Source organism: Schistocerca nitens, chromosome 9 (genome assembly GCF_023898315.1).
Source record: "Schistocerca nitens isolate TAMUIC-IGC-003100 chromosome 9, iqSchNite1.1, whole genome shotgun sequence".
Taxonomy (NCBI): Eukaryota; Metazoa; Arthropoda; class Insecta; order Orthoptera; family Acrididae; genus Schistocerca; species Schistocerca nitens.
Window position 1 is genome coordinate 19,216,701 of NC_064622.1, and position 22,408 is coordinate 19,239,108.

At 39.7% G+C, this 22,408-nt stretch overlaps 1 protein-coding gene across 1 annotated transcript in view; it reads left to right on the top strand.

The window, feature by feature from the left end:
- LOC126203509 (putative fatty acyl-CoA reductase CG5065) overlaps positions 1–22,408 on the top strand; it is a 90,118-nt gene that overhangs the window by 55,172 nt on the left and 12,538 nt on the right. Inside the window, exon 5 of the mRNA XM_049937835.1 lies at positions 1,374–1,613. Within this exon, the coding sequence (XP_049793792.1) occupies positions 1,374–1,613 (240 nt within the window). The remainder of the gene's footprint in view (positions 1–1,373; positions 1,614–22,408) is intronic.

Sequence of the window (22,408 nt, forward strand, 5' to 3'; positions counted from 1 at the left end):
TGCCTCATGACTATTTCAAATGGAATGATGAGGTTTATGAACAGATGGATGGTGTGGCTATGGGGTGCCCTTTAATCTCAGTTACAAAAAATTTCGTTATGGAAAAATTCGAAGAGGAGACTTTGTAAATTGCCAACAAAAAACTGAACATATGGTTCTGCAACATAGATGATACGCCTGTTTTGTGCAGGCTTGGCAGAGAAGAACTAGATTGTTTTCACAAGCATCTCAATGGGATTAATTCAAAGATTCAGAACAGCTGTAGGAAGGGAGAGATTGACAGATCAGCTGTTGCAGAACATGCTGTGTTGCCAGGAGAACACCACACTCATTTTGATAGGACTCAAGCACTAGCAGCCTCAAGCAGATACTGTGAAAGGCTGTACAGAGATGCCATAGAGATTGTTAAATACCCTAGGAATTCCATTAGGAAGGAGGAGAGCATGAAATTGAATGACATCTGGTTCCTGATGCTGAATTAGATGTGTACGAGCCATTAAGAGATGGCAACCAACAATGGCCAATTGCACACGGGCATGCAAAGCATGTGATGCCACACCACTGTCAGTGAGCATGCACCAATGAAGTTTTGCTGCAGTCAGTAGTGAGCCAGGATGTGAATCAGATGTCCAGAGCAGTTACAATCCCCCTTGAAAATGTCCTCAGTGGATGGGTATGAAACATTGGATTTTAATGAAAAATCCATCCAAACATAGCACAATAACCCAGAAAATTTTGTTAATTGTGACATTTCACAGTCCTAAAAGTTTACATTTTACAGACTACAGAAGTACAAGTTGGAAAAGAAACAAGGCTGTCTAACAAACAGTTATGGCCAGCAAATTTGCTGCGGTCATAAATGTGGTATTATGTGGCAAGACACTAAAAATTTCCTTGAATCAATATAGGTCAACACATGTAGTGCCATATTTCCCATGGCAGAAGTTGCTGCAGAGATGTACGTTCTTTCCTTCTTCATCATCCAAGTGCAAGTATGGAGTGTTAATGAAGTGATTAAAATGCAGAGGAATGTAACAGTTTGTGGCCAATATTTGGATAATGTGATTACATATATGCAGAACTTTACAGATAAATGATCTTAACAGTTTGAAGAACAGTCACATCAACATATTTTCAAATCGTTTTATTCAATTTTAACTGTTTGAGGTGAGGTACTTGGCTTGTTAGACTATAAAAAGAGTGCACTGATCAAAAGCTAGTGCAATTTGTCTATGTTACTGGATATTTCTATGTGCCACCCATCAATTAATTTTAGTGAGTAGTTGCCTTTTTCATTTTTATTTATATAAATGTTATCTTCACTAAATTATGAAATCAAAAATTAGCATGAATCTATTTTTCTGCTGTTCCAGGTGGTGTAAAATGCCAGTATACAACTGTACAACAAGTTCAGATATGCCAGTGACATGGAATGAACTTGTAAAGATTGGACAAGATCTGTACACACAGTTTCCCTCCCCAAAGATGCTGTGGTACCCCAGTGGAGCCATTCATCGAAACTGTATTGTGTACATCATATGTCTTGTCCTGTTCCAGTTTCTACCAGCAATCATTGTTGATGCGGCATTTGTACTTTCTGGGAAGAAACCATGGTAATGAAACATTACACATGCAATTACTTACCCAATTAACTATGAATGTATATGCAGTTAACATCATTTAAAAAGAATTTCTTAGATCTTCATTAGTATAGCACGGTCAAATATATCTGATTAAAACTGCAGTGATTTTTCAAGGCAAGAAAAATCTCAAACAAAATCTGTGAAAAACATATAACAATATGCAACACTTTTAGGGTGAGGTGTGGGAAGAATCCAGGAACTTATACAGTATGTAGTGAAAGCTCCTGAAAGGAAATGTCTTATGTAGAAAATATAAGAAATATTGCACTGAATATGCCAGTGTAGATACGAGGACCCAAGTGCTGTTCCATGAGGATGAGAGAAGAGGTACCTAACTGTGATGGAAAGTATAATTATTTAACTGAGTGTCATATATTCAAAACATTACTGGGATAATCTCTCACAGAAATCATGAATGTTGTCTAATAGCTGCTGATGAGTCATTGCCAGGTCCAGCACTGTTCCTTCAGAAAAGTTATATATGGAAAATGGCTGGAAGGCTATCCCTACACTTATGAGGAATAGCTTCGGGCACTGCCTCTCACTGATAGCAAGACACACCTAGTACCGTGTGCCTTGCTTCTCCTGCTCAAGTAGTGGCCCCTTCTTCAACCAAGGTATAAGCAGCAGCATTGGGGAAGGAAGAGGCTGTTAGTAGTAGCCAGTTTTTGAACAATGTGCACCCTATTGTACCTCTCAACCGTCTGATTGTTGCCAATGATTTTACTTCTCATGCTCCACTGCTCCCCAGGTGCTGTTGGTGAGTTTAGGTGCAGCCTGTGTATTTTTGGTCAAATGTTTGAGCAGAGTGAAGGCAAGACTCCCTAGAAGTTATTTTTGTCTCAATTTTCATAGCAAAAGAAGAGTGCAACATGGACAAATGAGGTATTAAATTGACAAACATGAGGTCTAGTTTAAAAATATATATATATATATATATATATATATATATATATATATATATATATATATATATATATATATATATATATATATTTAATTGCTTGAAAGTAATCAGTTTCATTGAGAAAAATTTAGTAGGAATGCGGGCCATCTTAAGAGAATTTCAATGATGAAGACTTCTAGGGTTATCGGCCGAGACAAGGTGTCATTCTGCAGCAATGCTTCTACAAGTTTCTCACTCATTATTTTCCGGTAAAGTGTTGATTTGTGTCCAGCTCCTCTGTCTCGTCTGCAACAGCTAGGACAATCGTGCACTTCCAGAAGGGGCGTTAGGGATGGTGATGGGTGGGGGGGGGGGGGGGGGAGGGGAGAATCACAGGTGGTGGGGGACTACTGGCATGTTGGAGACTACTGGCATTATACCCTGCTGCTGCCTGTTTGTTCCATCCATTGCCTTTGCCACTTTCCATCAGAGTGTTCTTGTTATATTCTTGCTATTGCTACGTCACATGCACTGCTCAGTTGAAAACCGCTATCCCAGTTGACAAGATAATCATGGATCCATATCTCCAGTCTTTTTGAAGACTGAGTCTCAGAACCCATTCATCGAGCACACCACCTATGTCTGTTCAAAATCAAACATATGACCTTCATTGAGGCCATGCTCTGCCACTGCAGATCTGTCCATTTGGACAGGGAGAACACTTCTTATATGTTGTGAACAGCACTGCAAAATACACAGTTGTTCCTGGCTGATATACTGATCACCACATTTGCAACTGATGCTGTAGACTCTAGGTGTCCATAGTCCTAGTTTGTCTTTCATCTTTCATTGAGACAAGCATTTCTTTCTTTATTTCAGCCCATGACCAGAAAATGGTTTTAATGTTGATCTTCATCACAAGGCTTGAACTGGACATACTCTACTCACATGCCACCTTTAACTCACATCCAGTCTCTCCTCCGGCACATGGAAGTGCGTAGATGGTAAACAGTGAACTCCGCAAGCACAGAACTACCTTGGGACAGCACAACAAGTTCTCTGACTTCTGGGGACAAACATGCAGAATATCGACACCAAGAATTTGAGGACCATCATCATTTTGACTAGAAAGGAACTGGACGAGGTGACAACATCCATGCTGTCAAAACAATTAAATCTTGTGCCACATCCAAACACATTACGCAAATGAGAGATTAGCAGCAGCATCCAGGAAGCAATTTGGGGGCTTCTCTTGGTACCTCTGAAGACGTGAGGAGGGAGACCTGCAGGGGTCTTGACAAACCAAACATGCTGAAAATTAACATATCCTCGGCAGAACACAGAGCGAAATGCAACCACGGAGAAGATGAAGACAGTCGTCCTAGCAACTGTAGTTGTTGTTGTTGTTGTTGTTGTGGTCTTCAGTCCTGAGACTAGTTTGATTCAGCTCTCCATGCTACTCTATCCTGTGCAAGCTTCTTCATCTCCCAGTACCTACTGCAGCCTACATCCTTCTGAATCTGCTTAGCGAATTCATCTCTTGGTCTCCCTCTACGATTTTTACCCTCCACGCTGCCCTCCAATACTAAATTGGTGATCCCTCGATGTCTCAGAACATGTCCTACCAACCGATCCCTTCTTCTAGTAAAGTTGGGCCACAAGCTCCACTTCTCCCCAATTCTATTCAATACCTTCTCATTAGTTATGTGATCTACCCATCTAATCTTCAGCATTTTTCTGTAGCACCACATTTCGAAAGCTTCTATCCTCTTCTTGTCCATGTTTCACTTCCATACATGGCTACACTCCATACAAATACTTTCAGAAACGACTTCCTGACATTTAAATCTATACTCGATGTGAACAAATTTTTCTTCTTCAGAAACGCTTTCCTTGCCATTACCAGTTTACATTTTATATCCTCTCTACTTCGACCATCATCAGTTATTTTGCTCCCCAAATAGCAAAACTCATTTACTACTTTATGTGTCTCATTTCCTAATCTAATTCCCTCAGCATCACCCGACTTAATTCGACTACATTCCATTATCCTCGTTTTGCTTTTGTTGATGTTCATCTTATATCCACCCTTCAAGACACCATCCATTCCGTTCAACTGCTCTTCCAAGTCCTTTGCTGTCTCTGACAGAATTACAATGTCATCGGCGAACCTCAACGTTTTTATTTCTTCTCCGTGGATTTTAATACCTACTCCGAACTTTTCTTTTGTTTCCTTTATTGCTTGCTCAATATAAAGATTGAATAGCATTGGGGAGAGGCTACAACCCTGTCTCACTCCCTTCCCAACCACTGCTTCCCTTCCATGTCCCTCGACTCGTATAACTGCCATCTAGTTTCTGTACAAATTGTAAATAGTCTTTCGCTCCCCGTATTTTACCCCTGCCACCTTCAGAATTTGAAAGAGAGTATTCCAGTCAACATTGTCAAAAGCTTTCTCTAAGTCTACAAATGCTAGAAATGTAAGTTTGCCTTTCCTTAATCTTTCTTCTAAGATAAGTCGTAGGGTCAGTATTGCCTCACGTGTTCCAACATTTCTGCGGAATCCAAACTCATCTTCCCCGAGGTTGGCTTCTACCAGTTTTTCCATTCGTCTGTAAAGAATTCGCATTAGTATTTTGCAGCTGTGACTTATTAAACTGATAGTTCGGTAATTTTCACATCTGTCAACACCTGCTTTCTTTGGGATTGGAACTATTATATTCTTCTTAAAATCTGAGGGAATTTCGCCTGTCTCGTACATCTTGCTCACCAGATGGTAGAGTTTTGTCAGGAATGGCTCTCCCAAGGCCGTCAGTAGTTCTGATGGAATGTTGTCCATTCCCGGAGCCTTTTTTTGACTCAGGTCTTTCAGTGCTCTGTCAAACTCTTCATGCAGTATCATATCTCCCACTTCATCTTCATCTACATCCTCTTCCATTTCCATACTATTGTCCTCAACTACATCGCACTTGTAGAGACCCTGTACATACTCCTTCCATCTTTCTGCTTTCGCCTCTTTGCTTCGAACTGGGTTTCCATCTGAGCTCTTGATATTCAGACAAGTGGTTCTCTTCTCTCCAAAGGTCTCTTTAATTTTCCTGTAGGCAGTATCTATCTTACCCCTCGTGAGATAAGCCTCTACTTCCTTACATTTGTCCTCCCTGCTTAGCCATTTTGCACTTCCTGTCGATCTCATTTTTGAGATGTTTGTATTCCTTTTTGCCTACTTCATTTTTGTATTTTCTCCTTTCATCAATTAAATTCAGTATCTCTTCTGTTACCCAAGGATTTCTACTTGCCCTCGTCTTTTTACCTACTTGATCATCTGCTGCCTTCACTATTTTATCCCTCAAAGCTACCCATTCTTCTTCTGCTGTGTTTCTTTCCCCTATCCCTGTTAATTGTTCCCTTACACTCTCCCTGAAACTCTCTACAACCTCTGGTTCTTTCAGTTTATCCAGGTCTCATCTCCTTAAATTCCCACCTTTTTGCAGTTTCTTCGGTTTTAATCTACAGTTCATACCCAATAGATTGTGGACAGAGTCCACATCTGCCCCTGGAAATGGCTACAATTTAAAACCTGGTTCCTAAATCTCTGTCTTACCATTTTATAATCTATCAGAAACCTTTTAGTATCTCCAGGCTTCTTCCATGTATACAACCTTCTTTCATGATTCTTGAACCAAGTGTTAGCTATGATTAAGTTATGCTCTGTGCAAAATTCTACCAGGTGGCTTCCTCTTTCATTTATTAGCCCTAATCCACATTCACCTACTACATATCCTTCTCTCCCTTTTCCTACTGTTGAATTCCAGTCTCCCTTCACTACCTCAATAATTTCTTTTACCTCATCATACATTTCATCAATTTCTTCATCATCTGCAGAGCTAGTTGGCACATAAACTTGTACTACTGTTGTAGGCGTCGACTTCGTGTCTTTCTTTGCTTCAATAATGCGTTAACTATGCTGTTTGTGATAGCTTACCCGTGCTCCTATTTTTTTATTCATTATTAAACCTACTCCTGCATTACCCCTATTTGATTTTGTATTTATGACCCTGTATTCACCTGGCCAAAAGTCTTGTTCCTCCTGCCACCGAACTTCACTAATTCCCACTATATCTAACTTTAACCTATTCATTTCCCTTTTTAAATTTTCTAACCTACTTGCCCGATTAAGGGATCTGACATTCCACGCTCCGATCCGTAGAACGCCACCTAGTGGTGTAAAATAGCTGGGCATTTGTAAGTTGCGGTAAATGACCAGGAGAAATGCCTGTGAAAATGCCACAAATTCATAAATACCCACGAATTTATGCATTTTTAAGATTAACTGATAAGCGGTACTTGTAAAAAATTTAAGCTGATATTCTGTGTTGGAAAAGGTGTTTTGTAAGACTGCTTCTTGAGTGGTTGGGTAACCAAGTTGAAAAAGCTGTTTGAGAGTTAGGGGAGAGTTATTAGGACAATTATTAGGAGAGTTATAAGGAGAAATAAACTGGACTGTAAACAGAACTTTTTACATCTTTAATGAGGTCAATTATAGTATATAATAAAATAATATAGTATATAATAAAAGAAGAAAACATCACTGAAGTTTAAAAGTAATTTTTGAAATAAAGTATAGTTTACATAGAGCAGCTAGCTTGTAGGTAGTATTTTTACTTATACCATGCTACTGGGGAAAAGTTAAAAAGTTGTTCTCAATCACTGTACCGAACTCAAGCACTTTTTTTCAAATTCTGAGGGCAGTTGAAATACTTTTTGATATGCTTTTACATTTTGTTGGAATGTGAATGTTTGTATTCATTAAACCAATATTTACAAGATACTCCTTTCCCTTTTAAACTGAAAAAGTCCCAAACAGGTCCTTTTTTCCTTACCCATCTTGCAACTGCTCAATAGCATATTGTCTATAACAGTGTAAATAAGAGAAGGACAAGGTTATGTTGCTTCTCCCTCAACCACATAGACTTGAATAACTGTCAGACAGACAGATCATAGTTGCCAATTCCATTTAAATAAATAACCTGCAGAATTGCATGAATTACCTGAAATTACTAGCCACTCACTCAAAATTTTACTTACTACCAATTTGCAATAACAACAATAGCACTAATATTTCCTTGGAATAACTGAAATTGGAGTAAAAACAGTTTATTCATAATCATTTTAGTTATCGATGTGTCGCGTATCAATTCTGATTCCACAAATTCAAGAATCACAGATTCTCTAGGAATCCACTACTATCGGCATCAAATGAGTTCAGCATCTTGGGCATCAGTTCTTTGTTATCACATCTTTTTTTATGTTCACAGCAGTGCAGTCATACAAAAGTAGACAAAGAAAGGAGCAGAACAGAAAACAATAGCTTGCCCCAAATGTCGCTACATCTGACAAACTTTTTTCCTTATCACTGAAAATAGTTTAATATTTAAGAAAATATTTGTCATCAAAAAACAAATTCCAGCTGTTTAATACATTAAGTAGTAATTTTGGTATTAATAATCATTCTTCATTAATATTTGACATGGATTATAAAGTGCGTTACATTACAAAATGATGACCTAAGGACAATGATTTTTATACCGGCTTATCACTACACAGCTGTTCAACATAATGTGTGTGCAGGCAGGTGTGCACGCATGCATGAGTGTGAAAGAGAGAGAGAGAGAGAGAGAGAGAGAGAGAGAGAGAGAGAGAGTAGAAATGATAAAAGTAAAAATGACATAAATTATAAGCAGCCATCAGGAACACTTGTCCATTCATTCTAACTGATAATCTGGTGGTAGTGATGTATACTGGCAACACGCAATATCCTGTTGCACGGCATGCTTTACAACATGACAATTATAATCCCAGCGCCTGTTTCAGCATACCTGCCATCTGGATTCTTCCCCTAGACACCAGTTTCTCAGAATTCTGCAGGAGGAAACTAGCGCTACAACATATCCTTCATTCTCACCATCCTCATGACCTTAATTTATGTTAATTTCTTCCATCTCAGCATTTCTTCACAGTAGCTACTCTTTTCTTCACTCCATTTTAGTTTTCTACAACTCTCATTGTCTTACCCATCTATTTTTCGCTGCCCCCTCCCACCTTTGTTACATACAACGCATTTAGCTTTTCACTCTTATTAACTCATGCACGATGTTTAAACAGAAATCTCTGTCTTGCATATCACCCTGTGTTCCACTTTTAAGCTCTCAGGTTTTCAAATCTCATCCGATGCAGTCCCCAATGATCAGTCTTCCCTTCTCATCTCCCCTGACCCACAGTTCGGGTGACTTTCCTGAAATCCAGTCCTTTTCCTTCACCCCTCTTCCTTCCTCTTCAATCCTTCTGCCTGAAGGAGGAGCCACTGGCTCTGAAAGCTTGCCTAGTTACAACCCTCTCTTATGTGTTCTGCCACTGCTTGGTGAGTAGATTTTTCATCCATCCAATTAAATTCTTTTGTCAAAAGTGATTGTTTTCATTGTTACATTCCCTTATTTTAATTGATAAATTATGCAGTCTAGCAGTAAAAAATTTAAAAAGTACTTTTTTTATAAATGTCCAGATTTTGGGCACTTAAAACTGCTTTGGGCAAATTCTCGGACACATACTTATTTATAAATATCCTGCCCACTGGGCATTTGCCCAGCCTGCATCACTATTACCAACACCCTGTTGCACACAGCATGTGACATATGTGACTAAGAGAGTCTACCCACTGAGTTGCAGCATCTGAGGGAAACCTTCCACAAGAACAGCTACTCGGTCACACAGATAAGAACAACTCTCCAACCAAGCAAGAAGAAGAAAGATGATGATTCAGATAGAGATATAAAACATCTGGCATTCCTTACATATGCTCAGCTCCCCACAGCCCAGACTGCTAGGATATAGGAGAACAACGACATTAAAATCATTTTCTGCTCATTGGCTAAAATCAAAAATATGCTTGGCTCAGCGAAAGACAAACTAGGACTAGGAATACCTGGATTCTATAGCACCAGCTGTAAGTGTGGCAAGATCATAAAAGAGGCACTGGAGATATGGGTCCATGATGATCTTGTCAACTGGGATAGCAGTTTTCAACTGAGCTCCATATGGGATGTAACACTACCAATAGTATGTCAAGAGCACTCTGATGTGAATGTGGCGAAGGCAGTGGATGGAGTAGATAGGCAGCATGAGGATGTTATGCCAGGGTCCACCAACATGCCAGGAGCCCCGCACCAGCGTCCAAAATTCCTGAAAAAATGACTTTTAACAAGGCATGTGGCAAAACAAGTGGGGAAGTAAAAATATCCCAGCTTGCTTCATCACAAAGTGCCAATCTTTGCACCACTGAAATCTTATCAAGAACTGACTGAATATTTATGCAGCTTTTTTCAGACAGTACCTCGTTGCAGATAACTGCATCATCCGTGAAAAGTCTGAAGTTACTATTAACATCATTGCAAGATCATTAACATGTAACCTGAACATAAAGGATCCCAACACACTTCCTGGGGCACACTAGAAATTACTGCTGTACCTGTCAATGACTCCGACCACAATTTACTGGTGCAGATTAAAACTGAAGAAACTGCAAAAAGACAGGATTTTATGGGGATGGAAACTGGATGAACTGAAAGAACCAGAGATTGCAGAGTGTTTCAGAGGGAGCGTTAGATAACGATTAACTATAACTGGGGAACAGAATACAGTGAAGAAGAAAGGGCAGCTTTGAAAGATGAAATAGTGAAGGCAGCAGAGGATCAAGTATGTAAAAAGACGAGGACTAGTAGAAATCCATGAACACGCAAGACATATTGAATTTAATTGATGAAAGGAGAAAACATAAAAATGCAGTAAATAACGCAAGCGAAAGGGAATCAAAATGTCTAAAAAATGAGATTGATAGGAAATGCAAAATGGCTAAGCGGGAATGGCTAGAGGATAAATGTAAGGATGTAGAAGCATGTATCACAAGGGGTAAGATAGGTGCTGCCTACAGGAAAATAAAGAGACCTTTGGAGAAAAGAGAAACACCTCTACGAATATCAAGAGCTCAGATGGAAAACCATTCCTAAGCAAAGAAGGAAAAGTAGAAAGGTGGAAAGCGTGCATAGAGGGTCTATACAAGAGAGATGTACTTGAGGGCAGTATTATGGAAATGGAAGTTGATGTAAATGAAGATGAAAAGGGAGATATGATACTGCGTGAAGAGTTTGACAAAACACTGAAAGACTTCTATCGAAACAAGGCCCCAGAAGTAGGCAACATTCCGTTAGAACTACTGTTAGCCTTGGGAGATCCAGCCATGATAAAACTCTTCCATCTGGTGAGCAAGATGTATGAGACAGGAAAAATACATTCACACTTCAAGAAGAATATAATAATTTCAATTCCAAAGAAAGCAGGTGCTGACAGATGTGAAAATTACCGAATTATCACTTTAATAAGTCACGGGTGCAAAATACGAAGAATGTAAAAACTGATACAAGCCAACCTCAGAGAAGATCAGTTTGGATTCAGGAGAAATGTAGGCAAATGTCATTCACTACTGACCCTTTGCCTTCTTATGGACGATAGATTAAGGAAAGGCAAACCTACATTTACAGCATTTGTAGACGTAGAGAAATTTATTGACAATGTTGACTGGAATGCTCTCTTTCAAATTCTAAAAGTGGCAGGGTAAAATACAGTGAACACAGGCTATTTACAATTTGTACAGAAATCAGATGGCAGTTATAAGAGTCAAGGGGCTTGAAAGGAAAGCAGTGGTTGAGAAGGGAATGAGACAGAGTTGTAGCCTATCCCCAGTGTTACTCAACCCGTACATTGAGCAAGCAGTAAAGGAAACAAAATAAAAATTTGGAGCTGGAATTAAAGTCCAAGGAGAAGAAATAAAAACTGAGGTTTGCTGTCAGAGACAGCAAAGGACCTGAAAGAGCAGCTGAACAGAATGGACAATGTCTTGAATGGAGAGTGTAAGATGAACATCAACAAAAGCAAAACAAGGATAATGGAATGTAGTCAAATTAAAACAGGTGATGCTGAGGGAATTAGATTAAGAAATGAGGTGCTTAAAGTAGTAGATGAGTTTTTTTTATTTGGGAAGCAAAATAACTGATGATAGTTGAAGTAGGGACAATATAAAATGTATATTATCAATGGCAAGAAAGGTGTTTCTGAAGAATCAAAATTTGTTAACATCGAGTATAGATATAAGTGTCAGGAAGTATTTTCTGAAAATATTTATCTGGAGTGTAGCCATGTATGGAAATGAAACATGGACTATAGACAGTTTAGACAATAAGAGCAGAGAAGCTTTTGAAATGTGGTGCTACAGAAGAATGCTGAAGATGAGATGGGTACATCACATATCTAATGAGGAGGTACTAAACAGAATTGGGGAGAAGAGGAATTCATGGCACAACTTGACTAGGAGAAGGGATGGGTTGGTAGGACACATTGTGAGGAATCAAGGGCTCACCAATTTAGTACTAGAGGGAAGTGTGGAGGGGTAAAAACCATAGAGGGAGACGAAGAAATGAATACAGTAAGCAGATTCAGGAGGAAGTAGCTGCAGTAGTTACTCAGAGACTTGCACAGGATAGAGTAGTGTGGAGAGCTGCATCAAACCAGTCTTTGGACTAAAGACCACAATAAGACATCTGTTGATGACTCTCCATCCCACATAACTTGTTGCATTGTTCCTACCAGACAATCCACAATCTAGTCACAAATTTTGCTTGGTATCTTGTATGATTGTACTTTTGATAATAAGTGTAGATGTGGTACTGAGTCAAACGTGTCTTGGAAGTCAAGACATACTGCATCTACCTGACTGTCTTGACCCAGGCTTTCTGCATGTCATGTTAGAACAGGGCGAATTGGGTTTCACGTGACTGATGTTTCCAGAATCCATGCTGGTTGGAATGGAGGTGATCTTCTGTTCAAGATGCCTATTATGTTAGAGCTCAGAAAATGTTCTAAGATTCTACAGCAAATCCATATTGAGGATACTGTTTGGTAGCTTTGCGGATCACCTCTACTACCCTTCTTGTAGACGGGTGTGACCTGTGCTTTCTTCCAATTACTGGGAATGGTTTTTTGTTCCAGGGATCAGTGACATACTATGGTTAAAAGGGGTGCTAACTGAGCCAAAAATTCAGTATAGAATATGATAGGGATTCCATCGGGCCATGGAGTTTAATTCAGGTTTAATGATTTCAGCTATTTCTCAATGACACTGACACTTAATATTTGTTTCACTCATCTTATATTGGTACAAGGATTAAATTGGGGCAAATATCCTGAGGTTTCCTTCATAAAGAAGTATTTGAAAACAATTAAGTCAAATGGCAGAAATTTCTTTTAAAAAGTTCTACATCACTGTAGTCTCCCACAGAAGAAAGATTTGAAAACAGAGTTTACAATTTCTGCCTTAGCTCTGCTACCCTAAGTCTCAGTTCCTGTTTCACCCAAGAGTCACTGGATGCTAATTTCAGTGTCAATGACAGCCTATGCATACAACCAGAATTTCTTTAGGTACTTCAGCTATTATGATCTCTCTTTTCTGGTATTCCACTTCACATTGTCTTACTGTTTATAAGAATGGGATCACATTTTTCTCATCATCTATTCTGCAAAGAAAATGACAAGGTGTCTAACTGCTATGAGGAAGAGATCATAAGGACACAAAGTGACAATGAGGGTGAATTATTCAATGTTATTGTTAATGATAACTCCCAACACATTCTGAAAGCAGCAGCCATAATCTGTCTACATCAACAGGTGTAACACAACAGTCTTATGTTTTGACAAGAGACATACTTAATAGTTCCTCCAAATACCAAAAATCGGAAAGTGGTGATAATAAGTTCGGAACAGAAACTATTGAATGAAAAGATGTCTTTACGTTTCTGCATATTTGCGACCCTAAATTCACAGTGAGGCTTCAAAGTCAGAAACTAGTTTTTACAGCTACAATTACATTCATCTTGACAGTGACAAATCTTTGAGCAACAGAAGGAAACATCACAGAAAGCTCTCCACAAATATTCAGCACAGGGCGAGGTAGGACCTGCCCAGTTAGAAGCTCAGTCGCAGGCTATCAGATGTGATAATTTCACAACACTCCACTCATCAGGTAACAAGGACATCTACAGCATCCAAAGAGTTAAGGATGAGAATGCATCAAAAGTGCATGCGGCACACATCATGGCTGGCATCATCCACCAAGTGCAAGAGGTCATCCTGGGAGTAAATGAAAGAACAGGTTGTAGAGCCTTAGTTCATAATAGATTAACTCTTTATAACCATGTATGTGGGGTTACATCTACAACTATTTCACACCATTCCTATGTTTTTCTTACTTTCTTGAAAAACAGCGTTTTGAAAGCTTGCGATCTATCCTTGACTTCATTTGCACTACAACCATAATATCCATCTAGAATTCTCCTCTGATATGAGTACTGACAAATTTCAGTCGCACAAAAGCCTGCCAACAGCAAAAATCAGTGTAGATAAGGGACAACACTGTTACATATCAAAACTGTGTGGTCGTTGTGGTACAACTAGTCAATAATCTATTTGAATTATTGGTATGAAGCTATTACCACTGCTGCCACTACAGCTAGTTAGGAATTTAGTTTGAAAGTACAGCATGTATCTAACACCACCTTAGTGAATGCACCACAATGACCATGTCTTTAAGGAGCATCATGAGCATGTTTTCCTGATGCGATTACTGAACTAGTGTTCCATCCATGTGAAGTTCCCTTCTGCTCTGCTACTGTGCACTTATGCAAGAAACAAGTTTCACTGAAAGTCCACTCCCCACCTCTTTACTTGAGAAAAGCTATGGTGTTGCATGTATGGAATACAATGGAACCATGCACAGCGAGCACAATTCATTCCAGAATCTTACTCTTAGTGCTAAACATTCATCAAGCGAAACAACTTATCCGACATAAATTAATGAAAAATATGATAATTCATTCCATGCAGAAAAAGTACTGAAAGATTTACGTTATTCACGCCATTTACTTAAAAATAGTAATACATATAGCATTATGTACTTTATTATTAATGATGCACAACTAATTCTTTTTTACTGAGAACCTACCTACAGTCATTTCGTTTTGCTGATGCTTCAGCACTTGGTGAAAATGTGACACAGCATTACCATCAAATAAATTTGTAGCGCGCGTAGCCACTGCTTTATTGGGAAAATGATTTTCAATGTACAATGCAACTGATTCTCATGCTTTCAGCATTTCTCTTATTGTGCCAGAAGAATGCTACTTTGGTACTACTGCCACTGCCGCCACTGCCTCCTCCTCCTCCTCGTCTGAAGAACTCCTCTCCACAACTTCCTGCTGTGAAACACAGTGCAACTCCATAAGCTTTTTGGTGGTCTTTTCTTGGCTGTGATCTTCCAAAAACTCAACAATACCACTGTTATCTACTTCTGATCCCATGTTGTTGCCCAAAGACACAATCTTGTTGACAACAGGCTCCACAGGTACTGACTCTTCAGAGTCACATTCAAAAATGCACTTTGGCCAAAGCTTCTTCCAAGCAGAAGTAAGAGTTCTCTTGGTAACCCCTTCCTACGTCTTTTCAATCATCTTGACGCAGGAAACAATGTTGAAATGATATTTCCCAAACTCTCTGAAAGTGAGATCGGTAGGTTCAGAAAACTGATAGAAATGCTCGAAGAGTGCTTTACTGTAGAGCATCTTAAAGTTAGAAATGATCTGCTTGTCCATAGGCTGGAGCAACAGAGTGGTGTTGTGAGCAGAAATTGGATCTTGATGAACTGACGTTCTTCCAGGGGGTGGTCTTTTAGGCCAGGAGAATTGGCAGGTGTTTTGTCCATAACAAGCAAGACAGAGTGGCAGATTCATCTTGAGCAAATATTTTTTCACTGAAGGACCAAACACTTCATTGATCTAATCACAAAAAAGATCACATCACCCAAGCCTTGTTCATGGACCTCCACATCACGTTTAACCTGCTCTTCTGGATATTACCCTTCTTGAAGGCTCAAGGTGTTTATGAATGGTAAACAAGCAGTGGTTAATTTTGAATTCGCCGCTCGCATTGGCACAGAATAGCAGTGTGAGACAGTCTTTCATTGGCTTGTGAAAGGGCAATGCATTCTCCTCTGCTGTTGTAAAGGTACGCTTCAGCATCTTTTTCCAGAATGGACCCGTCTCTGCACAATTAAAAATCTGTTGTAGCAGACAATCCTCAGAATCTACGAGCATCTTGAAGTTCCTTATGAAGTTCTCTGCTGCCTTTGTATCAGAGCTGGCTGCATCAACATTGCTTCACAACACTGTGGATACCGGTTCATCTCTCAGATTTCTCAAACCACAAACGGCTTCAGTTAAACACTTCTTTGGCGAATGATTATCCTGGCATCTTCTTAATAAGGTCAGCAAAAATCATTCTCATCTTCTCACAAAATGATGTTCTTGTTGATAGTGTTGCCTGAAATTGCTATTCACTTACCCATATAAGGAGTAATCTTTCAACATAATCCAGGATATGAAGCTGTTGTTTAGATACTCTTCTCACTCCCTTTGAAGCATCTCTCTCCTTACTCTTGTCCTTGTTCTTAAGGATAGTGCAAATAGTTGATGTAGACCGATCGTATGTGTGTACTAAATCAGAAACACTCGCACCACATCTGCATTTTTCAATGATTCATTTCTAAGGTCATTTTCTTTCTCTTATGGTTGTCTTCTTGCAGCTTTATCTTTGGGGACATTTCTACGAAGGTTATTTAAATTTGCACACAAAAAATATTGTGTAAACACAAGTTTAAAAAAATATATGATCACAAGCTGCACTAAGAGGGTAGCAGAAAGTGCTCTAAACCCAGACAGCAGTACATACTAAAAACGTTGTTCATATGCCACTGCCGACAGTGAAAGGTGTTCATATTGTTGAATGTTTCCCCCCTCTCATGTGAACAGCTGGAGATGTCCACTAAATCATCGTCATTCATTATGCGAAACAACGTTCGTTAAGCGGGGTGTTTTTTTTTTTTTTTTTTTTTTTTTGCTCATTATGTGATGTTAAGGTTTCACTGTACTTCACATCTGAGTGTACTATTACCAGTCTACAGAAACCTTGTGTCTTCTATCGTTCAGAGCTATTCTCACTTGAACAGGACAACTTATCGCTAATATACAACTGCAATATTTATTAACTCAGTGAGAAACAGCATCACTTTTTATGAGCCCAGCATTTTCATACTAGCTATGTGGTTTCTTGGTTTTTATATGAATAGAACAGATAATTGTTATATCTTGATTCAGTACAAGGCTCAAAATATGATTAACGCACACAGATTATTGCAAATATTAACGCGTGTCATGTCAACATATTGTTCTTTGGGGAGGTATTAAACACTATTAAAAAAATAAAAATACTGTAGTTACTTCCATATCTCGACAGATACAAAAATGTTCTGAGATTTTTCTGCTTTAGCAAAAGGGAATAATTACAGCATAATAATGTAATTAGGATTTATTCTGTTCAATACCCTAATCACCCATGTTTCAGTAAGAAAGTCAGTAATATGAAACTATCAAAATATACAACATGGTAGGAGCAGCCTAAACATATGCTGGCAGCACCTCTAAAATGCGTTTGGAAGTGGCGACCCCATCGTAATAATAGCTTATATATGAAATGGTACTTCAAAACCAGCCTCGGAAAAGTTTAGGGCATTCCCTGCAGGCGACGCGCAGTTCTTGGGGTGATGGGTGAACTGTGAGAAGTGGGCAACTAGGCACCAACACAATGAAATGAAATAAGCATTTGGCGTCATTGGCCAGGAGACCCGTAACAGGGCAGGTCCAGCCTCCTCAGTGCAGGTCTTATTACATTCAACACCACATTGGGTGACCTGCACGCCAGATGGCGATGAAATGATGATGAAGTGAACACAACACCCAGTCCCTGAGCAGAGAAAATCCCCAACCCAGCCGGGAATTGAACCCGGGCCCCTTAGGATGGCAGTCCGTCATGCTGACCATTCAGCTATTGGAGTGGACAGCACCAACACAATGAAGGTGGGTATCATTAATGTGATGACCCTTACTGGGAAGGCGAGAGAGTTGAGATTGAGGCCAAGAGGAAGACCAAGAACAAGATGGATTGATACAATAAAGATGAGTTTAAGTACGAGAAACCTGCTATGGAACCAAATTGTGGAAGAAGAATGGTGGAAAGACCAAATAAAGTAGCGAAGTACCATCGATATCCCATACTGACCAGATGTTGGATAGAGGGGAAATGAAGATGATGATGACGACGACGACAAATCAGGAACTTGAATTTCTATGTTTCTGAGAGCATTTATCATATGTAGAAAGCAGTCTGTATTGTCGTGTGAACTGACATGTCACTGCCATCTCCAGAAGCCAAGTCTCTGTCCTGTCAACTTCTAGCAATGGTCCCCTGGTTTGGGGGTGGGGACCGATGTGAGGCAAGCACTGGGACAGAGGTGGAGGGATCTGCTGGCACAAAGAGGCTGAGCCATGGGCTGCCAGTTGGCTTTGCGAGGCACCCAACATGCACGACTGTGCTGGTGGCAGCTGTCCCGTGAGTAAGCAGTGCGCTCGCATCTGTAAACGGTAGTAGTGGGCTCGCAATATTTTCTGTGCCTCTTGTAAGGGGATCTCTGCTTGTTTTTCTTGAAATAAATTCATCAAAACATTCCTGCCTCATGTTAAATAATGTTAAACTTTTGATGTTTAAATAAATACCTTGAACTTCTGTAATGCAATAAAACATGTCAGCAATTATTTTAAAACATATAATAAGAAAACTGTCTTAGTTTTAAACTTAAGATTTGTGGACAATCTTGGATTTTTTTATTTAAGCGATGTATCTCAGATTTTTAGATTTCCCACCCTTTTTTGAAGTTCTCATCATTTGGTACTTGTGATATGTGAATTATCATGTCATAGGAGTGGGGAAAATACAGGACGATTCAAAAAGATGGGCACAATTTTAGTTCGATATATTTCCTGCACTATACATTGTGCATGAATTCTGTTAAGTATACTTGAGAGAGGATGTTGTAAAGTTTAGAGTACTGCCATAAGAGCAATCCACCACCGGCCGTAGCATGTAGTGCATTAGATCTAAGCAAGATGGCTACTGTGCAATACAAGATTTTTTGCACTCTTAAGTTCAGTATAAGTGAGCCTGCGACTGTGGTGCAGTGTGCATTTTGGCATAAGTTTAATGTCAAACCTCCAATGAGGAAGAGTATTGTCAGTGGGATAAACAGTTTGACAAAACTGGCTCTCTGCACAAAGGTAAAAGCCCAAGCTGATTATGTGCATCGAAGGAGCACATAGAGTGCATTCGAGTGAGTTCTGAACATAACCTAAGGAAATCTACCCACAGAGCAAGTAGGGAACTTGGATTACAGCAAACAACTATATGACATATACCGAGGTGCTGGTTAAAGTACAAACCGTACCATCTACAACAGGTGCAGGCTCTTCAGGCAAACAGTAAGGTAAAGCACGTAGAATTTTGTAACTGTGTGCTCCAAAACTTGGAAGAAGATACATTGTTTCTGCCTTGTGGAACTTTTAGTGATGAAGTTACATTTCACCTACACGGGAAAGTCAGCAGGCACAATGTTCAAATATGGAGCTACAAAATCACCATGTAACACTGGAACATGAACAAGTCAACCCCAAAGTCTCTGTGTTTTGCTCTGTATCACTGATAAAAGTTTATGGACTTTTCTTTTTTGATCACAATATGGTTACTGGAGCAACATATTCCTGAAAAACCGGCTTGTTCCTAAAATTATTGAGTATTCTAGAGACTACTTATTACAGCAGGACACAGCTCCACCACCCTGGCATCTGAATATTCAATGATTCCTGAATGAAATATTTAGCTGTTTTTCACTGTAATTTGCAGTACGTCATTTCAAGGCAATGGTGTATTAAAGATTTATCACATACACTATGTGATCAAAAGTATCTGGACACCTGGCTGAAAATGACTTACAAGTTCGTAGCGCCCTCCATCGGTAATGCTGGTAATCAATATGATGTTGGCCCACCATTAGCCCTGATGACAGCTTCCATTCTCGCAGGCATACTTTCAATCAGGTGCTGGAAGGTTTCTTGGGGAATGGCAGCCCATTCTTCAAGGAGTGCTACACTAAGGAGAGGTATCGATGTCAGTCGGCGAGGCCTGACACGAAGTCAACATCCCAAAGGATTCAGGTCAGGACTTTGTGCAGGCCAGTCCATTACAGGGATGTTATTATTATATAACCACTCCACCACAGGCTGTGCATTGTGAACAGGTGCTAGATTGCGTTGAGAGATGCAATCGCCATCTGCGAATTGTTCTGCAATAGTGGGAAGCAAGAAGGTGCATAAAACATCAATGTAGGCCTATGCTGTGATAGTGCCAAGCAAAACAACAAGAGGTGCAAGCCCCTTCCATGAAAAACATGACCACGCCATAACACCACCACCTCCGAATTTTACTATTGGCACTACACACGCTGGCAGATGACATTCACCGGGCATTCACCATACCCACACCCTGCCATCGGATTGCCACATTGTGTACCGTGATTCGTCACTCCACACAATGTTTTTCCACTGTTCAATCGTCCAATGTTTATGCTCCTTACACCAAGCGAGGCTTCATTTGGCATTTACAGGCATGATGTGTGGCTTATGAGCAGCCGCTCGACCATGAAATCTAACTTTTCTCACTTGCCCCCTAACTGTCATAGTACTTGCAGTGGATATGATGCAGTCTGGAATTCCTGTGTGATGGTCTGGATAGATGTCTGCCTATTACACATTATGACCCTCTTCAACTGTCAGCGATCTCTGTCACTCAACAGACAAGGTCGGGCTGTATGCTTTTGTGCTGTACATGTCCCTTCACATTTCCACTTCACTATGACATAGGAAACAATGGACCTAGGGATGTTTAGGAGTTTGGAAATTTGCATACAGACATATGATACAAGTGACACACAATCACCTGACAACATTCGAAGTCCATGAGTTCTGTGGGCCGCCCCATTCTGCTCTCTCATGATGTCTAATTACTACTGAAGTCATTGATATGGAGTACCTGGCAGTAGGTGGCAACACAATGCACCTAATATGAAAAATGTATGTTTTTCGGGGTGCCCAAATACTTTTGATCACAAAGAGTACACGTCACCTTCACAATTAAACATCTGGTAATAATGCATCACTGATTCAAGCCTTTGAAAGATACTGTGATACCAACACAAAAGACAAAAATCTCACATTTTCAGAGTACTTAGTGGATAAAGATAGGGATTACAGAATTAAAATAAGAAGGTTTGCATTCTGAAGTACGTTTTTTAAAATTTACTTTTTTATGTCAGTGTTTTCAACACATACTGTGAATTTATTTTGAGTATAATACGAATTTTCTGCAATATTCAAAGATATTTACATATATATACACATTCTCTGGGGAATGAGTTTCTTCGATTTTGTTACCTCCATCTGATTAGTAAATGAAGGATACTGGCAGTTCATTTCCAAAAATGCAGTTAGGCAGGAACCTAAGAAGGCAGCTTAAATTGCTGCAAGTGAAGCAAGCCATGCATAGCACAAGCAAAGATCATGAAGACCAGACACTTCACAGACTGTGATACAACTGTGAGCATCTCTCTGTGCAAGCATAATTCCTGCTCCTGGCCTGATAAATTTCGATGCTGCCGTGCGCTTATCATGTCACGTCTTATAGGAGTGATTACAGCAACTGCCGCCACCTGAAGATGTCAAACACTGGGTTCAGTGAAATATTGTGAGAGATGTACAATGTTATCTGGCAGGACCCCTGAAAAGTTTATTTGTAACAGATCTGTCAGGAAAGCCTGCAAAGGAACAGCAACTAACCCATCCCATGTTTGAGAACAGCATTCAAGTTGTGCTGCAAAGTAGCTGGTTGTCTTGAGCAACTAGCTCGGCAGACTAAGAGTGTTTCTGCTAAATACAACAGATAAGCAGTTATTAACATCTTACTTAGACAGTGAATCACTTAGTACTAGTAAGATGGATGTAGAGGAATTATGGGCAAAATTTAAGCAGATTGTAAATTGTGGTCTCGAGAGTTTGCGTCTAGTAAGTGGATAAAGGATGGAAAAGACCCACCATGGTTTAATAACAAAATTCATAAGATGCTGAGGCAGCAGGGGCTGTTGCACTCTAGATTCAAATGGGGACACACAAATGATGACAAGCAAAGGTTAATAGAGCTTCATATGTCTGTGAAAAGATCTACGCGCGAAGCATACAACTACTAGCAAAAGATCTGGCAGGGAACCCGAGGTAATTTGGGTCATACGTCAAATTGCTAAGCGGGTCTAAGACTTCCATTCAGTCCCTTGTTGGCCAGTCTGGTCTGGCAGTTGAAGATAGCAAAATGAAAGCCGAAGTTTTAAATTTCACATTCAAGAAATCATTCGTACACGAGAACTTTACAAACATACCATCATTTGACCATTGGCCAAACTCCCATATGGATGAAATAGACAGAAGCATACCTGGCATAGAGAAGAAACTTAAATATTTGAAAACAAATAAATCACCAGATCTGGATGGAATCCCAGTCCAATTTTACAAAAGAGTACTCTACGGCATTGGCCCCTTACCTATATTGCATTTATCGTGAATCTCTCGACCGGCACAAAGTCCAAGCAACTGGAAAGAAGTGCAAGTGACTCCAGTAAAGGTAAAAGAATGGACCCACAAAATTACAGACCAACATCCCTAACTTGCGTTTGCTGCAGAATCCTTGAACACATTTTCAGTTCAAATATAATCAATCTTGAGGCTAAGCA